The sequence below is a fragment of the Suillus subaureus genome (genome assembly GCF_016647635.1).
Source record: "Suillus subaureus strain MN1 chromosome Unknown BJ212scaffold_7, whole genome shotgun sequence".
Taxonomy (NCBI): domain Eukaryota; kingdom Fungi; phylum Basidiomycota; class Agaricomycetes; order Boletales; family Suillaceae; genus Suillus; species Suillus subaureus.
The window spans coordinates 412,047-427,802 of record NW_024538563.1 but is presented as its reverse complement, the minus strand read 5'-3'; the positions used below and the strand labels follow the sequence as shown (position 1 = coordinate 427,802).

Here is a 15,756-nt window from a genome sequence, read left to right as displayed (position 1 = left end):
CATTTGTCCCATTTGATATGTAGTACAGAGTAGCGCCTGGAACACTCAATTAGTGATCGCCCATGTACTAGGATCAAACACTCTGACTCACACCTATTAAGTCATTATGTTGAGCCTAGCTCAATGGTCAGAATCTCACTCACCCCTACATATAAGCATACTTATTGAATGAGAATGAGATGGTTGCAGAATACTCACTGCATCTGACAGCGGGACAAATGGCATATTGCCTGTTTACCGTCTGTCAGAAGAATTGAACATGGTGCATAGGAAACCTACTCAGAACGATGATACTAATAATTAGAGATGGGCTATTAATACAGCATCAACTTGTCAGCCTCAAAAACATACACAGAATATGGAATTCCAATGTAGTGTATCTAGAACACTTTGAGTCAGCACAACTTGCAAATCATGCCACAGTACAACATGAGTTACGAACCGCCAGGTACAGCACAGTCATATGAGACCAGCACTGCCTCTGTTCCAAAATCGTTGTCTTCTCCTGTTTTGCTTCTGGTATGGGACTCTGTCACTCACCCAGATCAGTTCAATCTATGACACCATTCTTAGCGAGTTGGCTGCTCCAACAATTAGCACTGACATACCTCTTGTCCGAGTGTTAGGACTGGAGATATCATGAGAATATCAGCATTTTTCGAACACTATCCTGCTCACCCCAATCATATACCACCATAACGCCGGCGGCAACTGTGAGATTGCAGGTCAATGTTAGATCAAGACATCTTGATGTAACAAACCTATCCAATAACTCGTAAAAATATTTGAATCGATTGTCGGCCACCAACTGGGATCATTTGAGACTACGGTCATATTTGAAGGATGTTTGTGAGCGAGTGGGGGATATTGGCTGGGGTTATAATGGTCCAGTGCTCATGCAAGATATACCATGGTTCAGCGCTTGTATCGCCAAAATCGGCATGATGGTGATGAATACAGTGCACAATGCTAAGAATAGGTATACATGTTGCCAAAAGAAATCAGATGAATTGCTAATCAATAGTATCTGATTTTACAAATAGTAGATGACAGGAGTTTGACGCGATTTGGGCTGAAAACCTGAAGAATTTTTCGACCTGATACATTGTTTCAACCCTGCGCAAAAGAGACCAAGGTAGGCCATGAGGGCAAGCAGGCAGGCCACAGCAACTCATGGAGCAGAATTTTGAAGAAAAATTTGGAATGAGACGTATGTCGCTGCTGAGAGGGAGTGGCGGGTGGGTGCGATGAAATGAGAGTGGAATTGAGTAGTAGAGAACTTGCAAGTAGTACCTAGTGGTATGGAAGCAGAATGATGAAGGCACAAAAAGCTGTATCACCGCATGGACTGAATTCTATGTACCTTGGACTTACGTAAAATAGTGCCATTCTTCTTATGAGACTACCTTGCCTCGAAAGCATCTTCCAAGAACTTTCAGATCTGACTCCCCATGACCCAGCACCTTCCACTCCATTCATATGGACAGTCCAAATGGGTAATATAGTGCCAATGACCAGGATGCAGACTCAGAGTCATTGTCATATAAATCAACCATCCCGGCCCCCACCCACCCACCGGTCAGCATCACAAATCATTGCCATCAATTCAACATTACTACTTCTCTCTAGTTCCTCGCACATCATTCGTTATTCACCTCACACTTTGGTTGTTTTCACATGGATGATGGATCTCAAATTGATTCAATTATTGTGAAATCCTTGAGGTTATCAGTGTTACACTCGGCGTTCATAAGAATGACTAGATGGAAACAAATGATCTAAAGCATGAACCTATTCACGAGTCATGCAAGTTAAGCAGTATATTGCAGGCCCTGGTCTGCATAGGTCAAGTTAAAGAATACAATCGTAAGGAATAGAGTATATATAAGGTGATTAAAGCGGAGCTTTAATAAATGAATTGGAGATCGAAAGTAAATAGCGAATCAGAAAAGAAAAGGGAATCGTACAATGGAACATGGTAGAATGTCTGAGAATGATTAGTAATGTGATTTAAGTGACAAGGTGAAAAAGAAAAGAGGAACTGTAACATTACCCCCGTTGTAAGGGTAGTAGGCACCAACTACTATCAAAGAAGACAATGCACTCGTTTATAAGTGAGGAGAGAATTGGAAGCATTACCTAGTTCTGCTTCCTTCATCCATTCATTCTCAGAACTTGGGAATCCTTTCCATTTAACATAATATTGGCATCTAGAAGAAGAGCCTCGGTGTCCGATGATGGCTTCTACTTCGTGTTCTTCTTCGCCATCAATAAGATCAGGGGGTGGCAGAATATAATTAGGACCATGGGTATCGTTCTCTTTATAAGGAGAAAGGAGTGCAGCATGAAAAATGGGATGTATGCGTCATTGTGCAGGTAGAGCGAGTCGATAGGTTATGGGGGATAGTACATCAATAATAGTGAAGGGTCCTTCGCATTTAGGAGCAAGTTTCCAATTGGGGTATCCAAGATGTAGGTTCTTGGCTTCGAGCCAGACCTTGTCACCTTTAGAGAATGGTACAAATCTAGATGTGATTCATTGACGCATGGTATTGCATGTGAGTTCATGAGCGGCTAGTGCTTTGTCGTGTGCTTTATTAAGGATAGTGAGGTGTTGTTCTATATTAGGGATATTGGATCTCAGATGGGAGTCAGGGAGATGGCGTGGGTGATAACCCATCATGAGGTAGAATGGTGATGTGCCGTGAGTGGAGTGATGACGTGAGTTATGGACAAACTTGGCAAGTGGCAACATGGGCGCCCAACCTGTCTGGTCATTGGCACAGAAGATCCGGAGATAAACCTCAAATTCTTGATTAACTCATTCAGTTTCTCCATCACTCTGTGGGTGGAATGCAGTGGAAAGGGAGTTCTTGTATCCAAGAAGTTTTCCAAGTTCAATCTGGAATTGGGAAGCAAACTGTGGTCTGCAGTCAGAGATAATTTTATTGTATAGTCTGTATCTAGAGAAAACTTTAGAAAAGAAAATGTTCGCGATGCCTTCAGCATCTATTGTTTTGAGACAAGGGGTGAAAACTACCCCCTTCGAAAGTCCATGGTCGACCACGACCATGATAGAGTTGAAGCCATCAGAAAGAGGTAAGTCCATGATTAGATCCACCGAGCAGTGAGTGAAGGGTCGGTTGGAGATAGGAGCAGGAATAGGAGAAAGGGGGGGAGTAGATGGGTGCATGTTTACTTTATTCTGTTGGCAGATGCAACAGCCATCTACAAAATTCTTAATGAAAGTGGCTAGACCTGGCCACCAGTAGTCGCAAGAGAGGAGTTCCTGGGTTTTGAAATGTCCAGGGTGTCTGGTGGTAGGAGAATCATGATGTAGGGATGTGAGTTCTTGTCAGAGATCTCTGGGGGGTACATAGGTAAGTCCTTTGAAAGAGAGAATTCTGTCGCTCAATTTCCAGTTGGAAAGAGCTGAGCAGAGGGGAGGGGGAGTGGAAGAGTCAGTAAGCGCGTGAAGCGCTGTATGAACTACCGGATCAACGGCAGAAGAAATATGTAATCTATCAGTAAAAGAAGTGTCAATAACGTTTAAAAACATTGAGTCTGGGAGAAGTTGTATACTAATGTTGTCCTTTTCAACACTATCGTCTGGAAGGTGATCCATTCTATGGGAGAGTAAGTCTGGAATAATAAGTTCTTTTCCTGGTATGTGTTGGATTTGGAGTTCGAATTGAGAAAGGAAGGTTTGCCATCTAGCCTGACGGCGGTTAAGGTCTTGTACGTCTCTGAAATAAGTAAGGTTCTTGTGATCAGTTTGTACAAGAATGGGAAAAGGAGATCCAAGGAGATAGTGTCTCCAAGCTTTCAAAGCTCGTATAATGGCAAGTAACTCGCGATCGTATATCTGGTAATTTCATTCAGTGGGGTCAAAAGATCGAGATAGGAAGGAGCATGGGAGCCAGTCTCTGTTGTCGTTCTTCTGGAGAAGTACTGCACCGGTGGCGTATAAAGAAGCGTCAGTGGTGATGGCGAAGGGAGTGTCTTTGTTGGGTATTTGGAGGATGGGTGATGAGGTAAAGATATGTTTCAGCTTATTAAAAGCTTCCTCATGTTCAGGGGTCCAAGAGAATTCTTCGTCTTTCTTGGTTAGGTCGATTAAGGGTCTGGCAATCGAAGAGTAGTCAGCAATAAACCGCCAGTAAAAATTAGTGAATCCAAGGAATGATTGGACTTCTTTCACTTTTGTGGGAGTCATCCATTCAGATATACCTTTCAGTTTAGCGGGGTCCATGGCGATAGAACCAGGTTTAATGATCATACTGAGATATTCAATGTCAGTTACATTGAAGGTGCATTTTTCAGGTTTAAGGTGGAGGAGGTTGTTGCAGAGTCATTGGAGTACTTTGTGAGTACAGATGTGGTGGGTTTTGTCATCTTTAGAAAAGATGAGTATATCGTCCATGTATATAATAATCCATCCTTCCTGGATCATGTCTCCAAACAAGTCATTCATCATTGACTGGAAGGTGGCGGGCGAATTACACATTCCAAAGAACATGACTGTGGGTTCAAAAAGTCCTCTAGAAGTAGCAAAAGCTGCCTTCCATTGATCAGATTTTCTCATGCGTACATTATTATATTCCCATCTGATGTCCATCTTGGTCAATATCTTGGTGTCCTTGAACTTATCTATAAGATCAGAGATTAGCAGTAAAGGATAGTTATTTTTAACTGTGTGTTCATTCAGGTAGCAATAATCCTGGCAGGGTCAGAGGGAACCATCTTTCTTTCTGACAAAAAAGAAGGGTGAAGATTGTGGAGATTCAGAAGGGACAATCGTCCCTTTAGCTAGATGTTTGTCAATAAAATTGTTCATGGCCTTGTCTTCTTTTGTGTTAAGCAGATAAATTTTGCATTTCTGCGGTTCAAATGATTCTTTGAGGTCAATCTTGTGGTCATATTTCTGTTCTGGGGGTAAGGTTCCATTAGCTATGTCACCAAATACATCCTTATATTGACAGAACTCTTCAGGTATGAGTTCTTCAAAGGTCTTCTTTGGTTTGGCAGTGTCCTGGGCGAGTGTCTGTGAAATGTTGTCAGTTTTCCAGATATAAGTGTAAAAATCAACATTGTCATTGATGGGATCTAAAAGGTGTGGGATATTTTCATTAGTGGGGTCCCATTCATCTTCTAGTTCTTCTAGAGCATTGTAAAAGACGTCTTCATCTTCGACTTCTTTGATGGTTGCTTTTTTCAGGGTATGCTCCCTTAGGTGGACTTCTTGGCTAGTCCAATCAATATCTGGGTTTTCTTTCTTTAGCCAAGTCATTCCCAGGATAGTGTCTTCTCCTCCTAGAGAGGTTATGAAGAATTGCTTCTGCATTTGGATATCTTTGATCGAGAATGAAAGTTCACAGTACTGTGTGATTCTTCCGGCTTTGTTTAACATGCTGTCTATGTTCTGCACAGGTATCAGGGTTTCAAGTTTGTGTGTGTGAATGTTTTCTTTGAGTATGAATTTCTCGTCAATAAATTCGCCTTCTGCACTGCAATTGATTAGAGCAGCAGCTACAGTGGTTTCTTGGTCTTCTTCAATCTGATGGTTAAGGGCAAATGAATAGAATTAGTATCACCAACAGATTGTACTACTAGTCCGATTCTGGGAGTGTCTAACACCATGGTAGGCTCCCCTAAGCAAAATCCTCCTCATCGCTATTTTCTTCCTTCTTAACCGGCTTCTTACCAGCTTTCTTCATCTGGCATGCTTTAAACGCCTTCCATTCTTGAAATTCTTTGTAATTGTTGTCAGATGACTCCTTGATTACCTTTCTGGTGTTGGTCGTAACCATGGGATGGTTAGGGCAGTCTGCGGCTAAGCCCTTCTTGCCACATTTGAAGCAAAGGCCACCTTTGCACCTTCGCTCCCATTCTTGAGGAGTTAGATAAGTTTTTCTAGTCTTCCTCTCACTGTCTTCTTTGTCTACTTCTACTTTATCTATATCCATGGCATAGGGGTCGTGTGCCTTGGTATAGGAAGGAGGTGCTGTTAAGGTCCTATGAACCTTGACATCTAGGGCTTTCTCTAGCCAGGATTTGATGGTGGTAGGGGTGGTATCAAAGGTGTAAATATCAGAGACCATCTCGCGCTTTAAGCCATTTCTGAAGAACATGATCTTGGTGTTTTCTTTGTTAATGCCAGTATCAGCAAGGATGGTTCGGAATAGGGATGTGTAAGCGGCTACACTGCTGGTTTGTCTAAGGGAGGAGATACAACAAATCGCTGTCTGTTCAATGTTCTTGGGAAAGAAGGTAGATTTAAATTGCTTAGTGAAATCTTCCCAGGTTCCGTAAGTCTTGGCTGCTACAGCAGCCTTCAATTGGCCTTTGGCCCATTTAGTGGCTTCGCCTTTAGTCATGAGGCTCAGTGCAAAGATAACTTTTTTCTTGTTGTTATCATATACTTCATCATTCATGTCTAGGTATGCCTCAACTTGAAGTGTCCATCCCTGGGCAAGGCAGGTGTTGCTGTTGAAGGGTGAGGGGGTCTTGCTGATTTCTTTGGGCATCGTGGTGGTGGTTGATTGTTTGTAGGTTTGGGTAAAGAAGTTCCAAACTTTATTCTTCGGGGCTAAACTAGTGTAGTATGCTGCCCACTGGTCAAGGGAGTATCTGGTGCCTTTGGTGTCTATACAGAAGAACTCTTGTTCTTCTTTGTCCCAGGTGAAACCAGGAGGAGTCAGTGCAATGGTCGAAATGGTGTTCTGTTCTGGGCATGAGTTTGAGGGAACTGTGCAGTAGTGAAGTAACTTGACCTTTTGTTATGCTCAGCATTCGTAAGAACAACTAGACAGAAACAAATGATCTAAAGTGTGAACCTATTCATGAGTCGTGCAAGTTAAGCAGTATATTGCAGGCCCTGATCTGTGTATGTCAAGTTAAAGAATACAATCATAAGGAATAGAGTATATATAAGGTGATTAAAGCAGAGCTTTAATAAATGAATCAGAGATTGAAAGTAAATAGCGAATCAGAAAAAGAAAAGGGAATCATATAATGGAACATGGTAGAATGTCTGAGAATGATTAGTAATGTGATTTAAGTGACAAGGTGAAAAAGAACAGAGGAACTGTAACAATCAGCTGTCTGAGCTCAGGTGGGCTGCTTTGACTTTCTTGCTTCACAGAACTTTTGCATGGGGTTCCACATGCCCAGTCCAGATGGATGATTGCACACATTTTTATGCTCAGACAACTGGCGCCCTACTAATGTCTTGCCAGGTGCACTTTACTGCCCACTTGGCTCATCACATCTCCTTACCATATACATGGGCACATCCATGATAGAGGTAACCACTTGAACCGTAAGTTTAATACAATCATGCTCTGTATCATTGAATCGTTCTCGAAACCATATGATTGTTGTTGAAGACATAACTATGTGAAAGTGGTCAGCGATGGGTTGATTCAATCAGATGATCAATGCCCAGTCAGTTGACCAGTGGTCTCCAGGATACTGACACCCTGCTTCTACCTTTCATGCACGATTTGGCACTCCTTCTCTGCAGCTGAGATGAATGATGAGCATGGATCTCGTTCGGTGCTTTACTTTGACAGTTGTGCTTACTAGCAGGATGGGCTCCAACAGGTCTTGCAAGGATGCAAACCCAATGCACAATACATCAGGAAAACATGGGTGGGCTTTTTGTGCCTTTTTTGACTTAGTGTACATCATAAGGCAGTAAAGGAGCTCAAGGGACTTAATGAATTCTATCACACTCTGAACTAAGGAACACAAGGAATTTAAGGATGAGTAAGGAGGCATAAGCAAAAAAAAAATTGCAAGCAAAGTAAGCATGCAACAATCTGAGGGTAGGTATTTATACAATGAGAGAGCTAAGTGAAAAAATGGTTGAGCGCCATAGCATGAGTAGCATCACTAAGATCCAAGAATGTGTCTTCATGCCATGGATTACATCAAGAGAGCCGCGAAACAATACGATTCGAAGGCTTCTGCATTGAAGATCACAATAGTCTGTGACACATAATGAAGCGCAAGGTATGCAAAACGAAAAGATCAACATACCTTGGTTGAGTAAAGGAACACCATAGCATCCTGAGTGACTTGATTGGTGTCATTGATGTGCATGTTGTCGGCCTACAATGATGAAAATATAGTTAGAATGAGTGAAAAAACGTAAACATACCATTTTTTGATTCATCAGAATGTCGTCGACATCCATGTTATCTGCCTGCGATGACGAGAATTAGAACAAGTGAAAAAAAAAACATGTGAGCATACTGTTTCATCCGTCTGAGTGTCGTTGACATCCATGTTGTCTGCCTGCAATGATGAAAATTGAATACATTAAAGGTGCAGTGGGATAGACATAAAAACTCACCAGATTGAACTGTTCATCTTCAGCTCAATAATCAATGTCCATAGGATCTTCTGTGCATGTGTTAATGTCCATGGTGGTGAATTGAGTATTGGAGGCTGTGTGATGGATGATCGTCACCATCACTGCCACTTCATTTAATTGTGGCAAGCAAGTCAGCAATGCCCTCGATGTTCTCATCACTTGTCAATAATGAAAATCAACCAAGACTTACACTGGGTTCTCTGAGTTTGCAACTGAGTGTGGTGGAATGGGCGAGGCCATGCTGATACCAGCACAGGTGAGAAGAGAAGATGAAGTGGGTGCATAACTGGGGGAGGTGCATGATGAAGTGGGCACATAACTAGGGGAGGTGCATGATGAAGTGGGTGCATAACAGGGGGAGGTGCATGATGAAGCAGGCACATAACCAGGGGAGGTGCGTGATGAAGCGGGCACATAACCGGGTTTGGCAGGGTGTAGATAGTCTTGTGGTAATGCTGCAGGGTATGGATAGTGTGCATGATGAAGCGGGCGCATAACCGGGGGAGGTGTGTGATGAAGCAGGCACATAACCGGGTTTGGCAGGGTGTAGATAGTCTGTAATAATGCTGCAGGGTATAGATAGTCCTGGTAAATTATCAATCATGAGGGGGGGATGGAAGATGATGACGGACCTGCATGTCCCACTACTTAGATAATAATGCTGCAGGGTGTAGATAGTCCTCGTAATAATGCTGCAGGGTATAGGTAGTCCTGTGAAATGATCAAACCACAAGGGGGGGACAGAAGACGATGACGAACCTGCATGTCACGCTACCTCGAATGCATGATGATCTGCATACTTGTTGACATAGAAGGCACGAAATACGTTGTAGCTGTCGTGAAGAGTGATTGCGTGAGGTAAGACATTGGAACCATAGAGGGGAATAAGATGAGCTGCATGGAATATACAATCAATATGAATAATTGAGACATCTGGCATCCCATCGTCATTGGTCGATGGTGCAACAAGGTACATCCCAGTGTCAGGATCTCGGCTGTCTGTGACATATGAGAACCAGCGAATGACTGCGCATTGCAAGTATTTCGTCCAATACTTGAAGCCGAGAAAACGCAATACTCTTGCAATAGCAAGCCCATCCAAGCCACAACTGACTTCGTCATTCATACTGACGAAGACACAGTCATTCCTAGCAGGACCCCCTCACCATGATGGCATTGCCCAAATATGCTCGTGTTGCATGCCTCCAGTGCCACTGAGGTCACTGGGGGCATAGAATGATGCTGCCACTGAACTAAAGACAGAAACCCTGCCCATGTAAGTAGGTGCCATTGCAGGGTCAAATTCAGGTGGCTCATTGTCATTGATATGAAGCTGGTCATGAAGAAATTGTTGGATTAATGTAGGGAGGGTTGGAAGGTCGAGATCAAGCATAAGCGCAGGGACATCAGGTGAACAACCTGGCACTAGGAATTTTGAGCAAACAGTTTGTGTGACCTAAAGACAAAGATTTACCAGGTGCCACCACAAGTTCTACATGAGCTTGGACAGTAGGTCCATCAATGATGTCCACCAAGTCTCCCTCAGCAGTCTGATTCTGTGGTTCATTGAGGCATAAATGGTCAGGACGTGCTTGAAGTGCATCATTGTCATCTTCATCTTCATCTGTGCTGTTGTCCAGCAACTCGCCATTACCTCCATGATATCAGTTAGAACACTTGAAAAAGCATGTATTTGAGCATACACTCACTCTCTCTAAGTGCCCGCAATGCATTGGACAGGCACGACCCTCGAAGCATGCCACGAGCTTCAAAATCACTCCGGGCTGCAGCTATTTTGTCGAGGCATTGGTTGGTGAGAAGCATCTGGCTTAATGCTTTGTATCTGCTGGAGCAGTGCCAGGGCTCTTTAACTGCTTTGATATGTTTGGACTCTGTGATTGATGAACAAAGGCCATTTGGGGCACCAAAGAGCTGGATCATGAGGGAGTAGTGACTGAGGGAGTGTTGGCATGGATATGAGAAGTTGAGTACAACTCCCGTGGTCTTGAATATTTCGCGGTACTGGTGAAAGCGACTGAGTGCATCTTGAAGCTGGGTGAGATCATCCTCCATAAGGGTGTCTCGTTGGACTATGTAGCAGAAGTCAAGGAATGTGCTGAATGCGCGAACTACATCCTGAGGGACATGACCACTGATGGCAGGCAGATATACCTAGATAGTTGTAATGTTAATTGGCAAATCATAATGAACTTTCAACATGACATACCTTCATCAGAGCCTTGGAATCATCACCAGTCCACTGCTTGAATCCGCGCCCTTCTGGAAAGCACCGCAGACCTGCAAAAGGAGCTACAGCCACTATCCTGTTAGAATACTTTGAGTCCAATGCATATATAGGAATTTATTAAAAAAAGAACTGTACCTTCGATCAATGTCATCCATGATTTCTGCTGCATCTGAAGCCCGGTGCGTGAGCAACAAGTATTGTTCTACCCAGTCAACAAGGTGATCTTTGAATGTGCCTTTGATGATTTGATGCAGGATGTCTGGAGAGAGAAGTTCGTGGATATCTGCTCGAGGGAAATCATTCGTGAAAGGCTGAAAAAATTTGAGAAGTTAATGTGAATGAGAACCAAACAACATACCACAACCTCTTGGATGATTCCCTACTTGTGCCAGAGGTGGGCATGTGGGAGCTCCTGAACCACGAGGTTGGTGTGATGTCTGCACCGGAGTAAAGGTTCACTGTCACCATCAAGATTTTTGCAGTTATTCAAGCATCTTAAGCAGTATGAGGCACAAGTCAATAAATTCATAGCAAAAGAGACATACTTTGGACACCAGTTTTGGACTACTCCAGAAAGAGCCACCTGCTCAGGATAATCAGTGATGTATGGGCCTAACCCATAGATAACACGCCGATAATGGCTATTGGGACAGTGTGCAACATCAGGAACTGTCATATTCAACTTCACAGGCTCAAAAATCTTGGCAAGTGAGGAGTGAAACATCTGACGGTGGAAATTGCGAAAGTCTTTATCATCTAAATGTTCCTTTGTGCCTATAGTGTGAGTAGTGAGAAGGATTAACTTAAAAGTGTGTTAAGGGGCTGACTCACTTTTTGGAATGGCCAAAAAGCCCACCCACCAATACCACACCATTGCAATGTGCACACCGAACTCCATTGAAAATGTTCCCAATTGATAGATAGAGCGGATGGTATTCAGTGTGTCCTGTGGCAACTGAGACCATAGTCTTGTCACTGCCAATGATCAGGGGCACAAACGTCGATCCATGAGTTTCTGGATCCCATGTGATAATATCCTGTATAGCAACATACTATTAGTTCGAGGAACAGTAGGTTCAAGGCATGAAGTATAACATACCACTTGCTTCCAAGCCCAATCACCAGAGAGAAAATTCTTGTAACAATGTTTATTATCATCTGTATAGTCCTGATATGGGACATATTCAATCTCGGCAGCAAAGTCAGGGTTTGAAAGCATATTGTGAACCAGTAGACGTGGATCGTGGAACCACACATCATACTCAGCAGTCATCCATGGCGGAACATTCTCAGCTGGTCTGGTTCTGCTATAGGACATTGAGAAAGTCTGCCAGGAAACATCACCAAGAGGAGTTGAATCGATAGTCTCATATAAGTCACAGTGGCCAGTGAACAGAGGACTGTCATCATGTTTGATAAGTGTGGCTGCCCAGAGGTCAAGAAGGGTGTCAATCTGCCCCGCAGACATTTGGTTATGTGTATAGAGGAATTCCGCTGTCTCAAATGCGACCTGATTTTCATATGGGGTCCAGTTGGTGGGTAATGCTTCAGTTTGAGGTGGTGGGAGGGCATTCTGGTCGATGAAGTTGCCATGGACATTGCACTTGCGTCCTAGTATGTTAAAAGTTAGATTTAAATAAATGAATTGCACGATTTTGTTACCTGTGAGATGCGGGTGGAATGTCCGGAATAGAGGCCCCAACTGTATACCCTGTTCCGGCATGAATGCTTCATCAGCACCTTCCAAGAGATGTGCATCGCCAAAGTCCTGTTGATTGTCAAAGGCAGGATTCTTAGGACTTGGAGAGCGAGACATGGGAGCTGCTTGATGGACACTTGGATGATTGTGCAAAGGCATGGGGTGTGCTGAGCATACATGCATGCTTTGTTTGGCCTGACTTATTTCTGAAGGTTTTTTTGCATCCAGGAATGCGACAATTCAGTAAGGTCATTTTCATTGGAGATGATGAACAGAATTGTTTGAAGCGATGTCGGGCAAATCAAAGTAATGGCACTGTGTGAACTTATTCATTTTGGGTCAGATTGAGTTGACGGAAAACCAACCAAGGCTCACCCTGAACTACTGAACACGTTAGCTGGTTGTTTTTTTCTAAGTCCTTCATTGTTCATTTTAGCATCTCTCTCTTTTCGTCCCTGGTATCCTCATGTCTCGTCCACAAACACGTCCTGGAAATGTCAACAAGCACCCAGGAAACATTGTCTGGGAGGCAAACCGAGTCCAGCGCCGGTCTAAAGAAGAAGTTGCTGCCAAAAAGAACTGGAAAGAACTTGAGAAGGCTAATCGTGCTGCGGCAGAGGAGAAATCACATACAATGATTGCTGCAGCTGAAGATGCCATGGCCATCCAGCAGAAGACTCAAGTGAAGGGCCCTCCAAAGCTCATCAGGCCATGCATGGTTGTCAGCAAAAAGAGCACAAATCTGGCAAAAGTGGTTGAGCAACCTGCAGTTACAGGCAAGTTCCAATCATTTCAGCGCTTGAATTTCTTACCTGTTCTGATGACTTTGACCCCTGCATAACCACTCAAACAACCACAGCTGAAGATAATGAGATCAGTCAGCCAGCAAAAAAGAAACATGCTGCATTGAAGTTGAGTTTTCGAGACAGCATGAATGCTAATCACAAGGTGTCCAATGGTGGAGTCACAATCAGTACCAGTGACAGTGACACATGTGTTGGGAGCACAACAATGATTGGCGATGGGAAAATTAAAAAGTCATAAGTCGCTTTTAGCTACAATGCTGATTCTATCAGAACTCACTCTGTATTACTTTGATTACATCTGTGCATACCGTATCAGCACCAATCTCAAGCAGGTGATCAGTTCTGACCTTGCAGGGCCCATTCCTGACTGGGCAGAGAAAGTTGCGTCATAAGCTCAGCTGAAACCAAGTGCACCACCAAGCGTGCAAGTCTCTGGCAAGACAGCACAACCCACCAAGTCCAATGTGGACCTTGATGACAAACCTGAGGAATACAGTGAGCCAGCACCAAAAGCGCAGAGGGGAAAGGTCAGTGGTCATTTGAGCTGTGTACACATACTTACCTAAGTTAGAACATTGTGCATCTGAAGGAGAAACCAAAAGTCACCTCAAGAGGCAAGAAGTGCTCACTCCCAGTCCCAGATGAAATAGAGTTGTCTGCAGAAGGACTCAAGGACCCAGACGCTGCAGAAGAACTTGAGATTCTGGAGGATCCGGAGGCTGATGAAGAACCAGAGAACCTCGAAGACCTGGATGATGGTGAAGACTCAGACTTCAAGATGCTTGAGGATGAGGAGGATGATGGAAGTGATTCCATGATGGTGGTGAATAAGGCTAGCATGGCACAACGCACAAGCTCTGTAAGTCATTGGTCAATCTTGATGGGATGAACTGATACTCGGATAGATGTTGGTTGATGTCTCAGAGCAGAAACCCACAACAAAGCAGGCCAAAGGCCGTACTACTAGGATCAAGGCAGAGGTCAAGACTGAGCCTGAGCCTGAGGCTGTAGCATCAGAAAATATTCATGCGAAGCTCAAGAGAGGCAAGGCGAAAAATGCGCACCTACCCAGCAGACTCCTTGAAAATGGAGTATGGCACATGAAGTTCCTTCCCTGTGTGATGTATTGGGTTGGTAACAGCGACCATGGATGGACTGTACCAGAGACTGAGCTCCAGTCTGTTCTCAAGTCGATATTTTATGAGGTGTATCCGTGTAACAAAGGAGGGTGTAGTTTTGACGTTGAAGACTTGTCTTTTCAACTGGTTTGCATTCAATTTTTGACTCGCAACAGCTACTGATTCACTTCTCCCAGGTAAGCCAAAGGATCCACGAATGGCAAGCTTCATTTGGTTCAACAGCCATCACTGTTTTGATGGCTTTTTTCACTTCAACGCCTGATTATGAGACTCAGGAAGCCCACAAGGAATACGCTGAGTATCAACTCCAGGATTGCCGTTTCATTTATGAAGATCCTGACAACGAAGAGCAACCCGGTGCCTTCTTGTCAGAATATATACTACGCATTTTTGCAGCACACCTCACCGCAGTCGCCGGGAAAGTAAGGGTGGATTCATTGGTTGAATTTGGCAAGCCTGGATATCAGACTGCACTGGCGCTAACAGCTGTGGCAGTAAGTTTTTTTTATCTCATTGTTGGGGAATGTTAACTATATTTCATAGGCTGAGCGCGCTCTCATCTTAGTCAAAGACCAGTTGTTGGTTGATAGCAACCCTGCTGACAACGGTGGTAAAACTCACAAGATTGTACAGACACTTAACGAAGTGACTAATAAGATGAGCCATACCGGGACAGCATTTTCATCTGGAAATTGGGAGACAGATACTTTGGCATACATGGACAGTATCAAGACTCTACCCCATGAATGCATCCAAGAGATTCTCGAGCAGTCAGAAAACTATATGAAGAACCCATGTTTCAATCATCGCAGTTCAACAGATGATGGTTCCACCGCCCCAGTCAACAAATGCTCCCACCTTCGTATCTGTAATGTGTATCTATTTCCTCTTTTTTCAACCGCTAACTTTATTCATTTAAACAGGAGCCTCGAGGACACATCATTTTTTTCGAGTAAGTACCTCTCAGAATCACCCCAATTGGTGTACTAACCTATTGACAGATACTACCGCGATATCATCATTCCCCCTCGTTTCCTGCTCTTTCAACCAGCCGCTCCACTGCATGCATACTATACCCGAGTGTGCTCTATTGTTTGGACGCTATAACCACCTTCCTTAAACTTTCGAACCTCCTTATTTTGCCTTATCTAAAGCTCCTGGTCTGATCTGCACGCTCCTTAATGGCATCCTTTTTGTGTCCTTACATGTCTTAAATGCGCCACTCGCCTTATTTTAAGGAAAATAGCCTCATTTTAGGGAAAATAACCTACTGATTCTCCTTATTTTGAGTTACCGAAATTTCAAGTTTAAGTTGCAAATAAGTCAAATAAGGCACTTTAAGGATGATTTAAGTCAAATTAAGTCCACCTAGGTTTTCCTGATGTATATAATCAGATGCGCGCAACACTACGATGGCGCGCCTCCGATAGTGTAAATACGAATGAAATTTCAGAATATCGTGGTCGATGCCTCATCAATAGTTT

The 15,756-nt window shown here is 43.6% G+C and overlaps 3 protein-coding genes across 3 annotated transcripts; 1 reads left to right on the top strand and 2 right to left on the bottom strand.

Moving 5' to 3' along the window:
* Positions 1-7,929: 7,929 nt before the first annotated feature.
* Positions 7,930-8,292, bottom strand: BJ212DRAFT_1478021 (uncharacterized protein; the record flags this gene model as incomplete). Its single annotated transcript, XM_041339646.1, has 4 exons — positions 7,930-7,992; positions 8,044-8,115; positions 8,165-8,209; positions 8,260-8,292. The coding sequence occupies 4 exons, from the start codon at positions 8,290-8,292 to the stop codon at positions 7,930-7,932; spliced, it is 213 nt and encodes a 70-aa protein (XP_041195991.1).
* Positions 8,293-9,146: 854 nt separating this feature from the next.
* On the bottom strand, positions 9,147-12,444 carry BJ212DRAFT_1445440 (uncharacterized protein; the record flags this gene model as incomplete). Its single annotated transcript, XM_041338116.1, has 11 exons — positions 9,147-9,507; positions 9,547-9,799; positions 10,084-10,552; positions 10,608-10,704; positions 10,764-10,939; positions 10,987-11,007; positions 11,047-11,086; positions 11,174-11,402; positions 11,485-11,665; positions 11,728-12,239; positions 12,291-12,444. 11 exons carry the CDS (start codon positions 12,442-12,444, stop codon positions 9,147-9,149), a joined length of 2,493 nt encoding a protein of 830 aa, XP_041195990.1.
* Positions 12,445-12,793: 349 nt separating this feature from the next.
* On the top strand, positions 12,794-15,379 carry BJ212DRAFT_1297403 (uncharacterized protein; the record flags this gene model as incomplete). Its single annotated transcript, XM_041332591.1, has 8 exons — positions 12,794-13,078; positions 13,532-13,660; positions 13,705-13,992; positions 14,039-14,338; positions 14,449-14,766; positions 14,816-15,145; positions 15,196-15,224; positions 15,274-15,379. The coding sequence occupies 8 exons, from the start codon at positions 12,794-12,796 to the stop codon at positions 15,377-15,379; spliced, it is 1,785 nt and encodes a 594-aa protein (XP_041195989.1).
* Between the last annotated feature and the right edge of the window lie 377 nt (positions 15,380-15,756).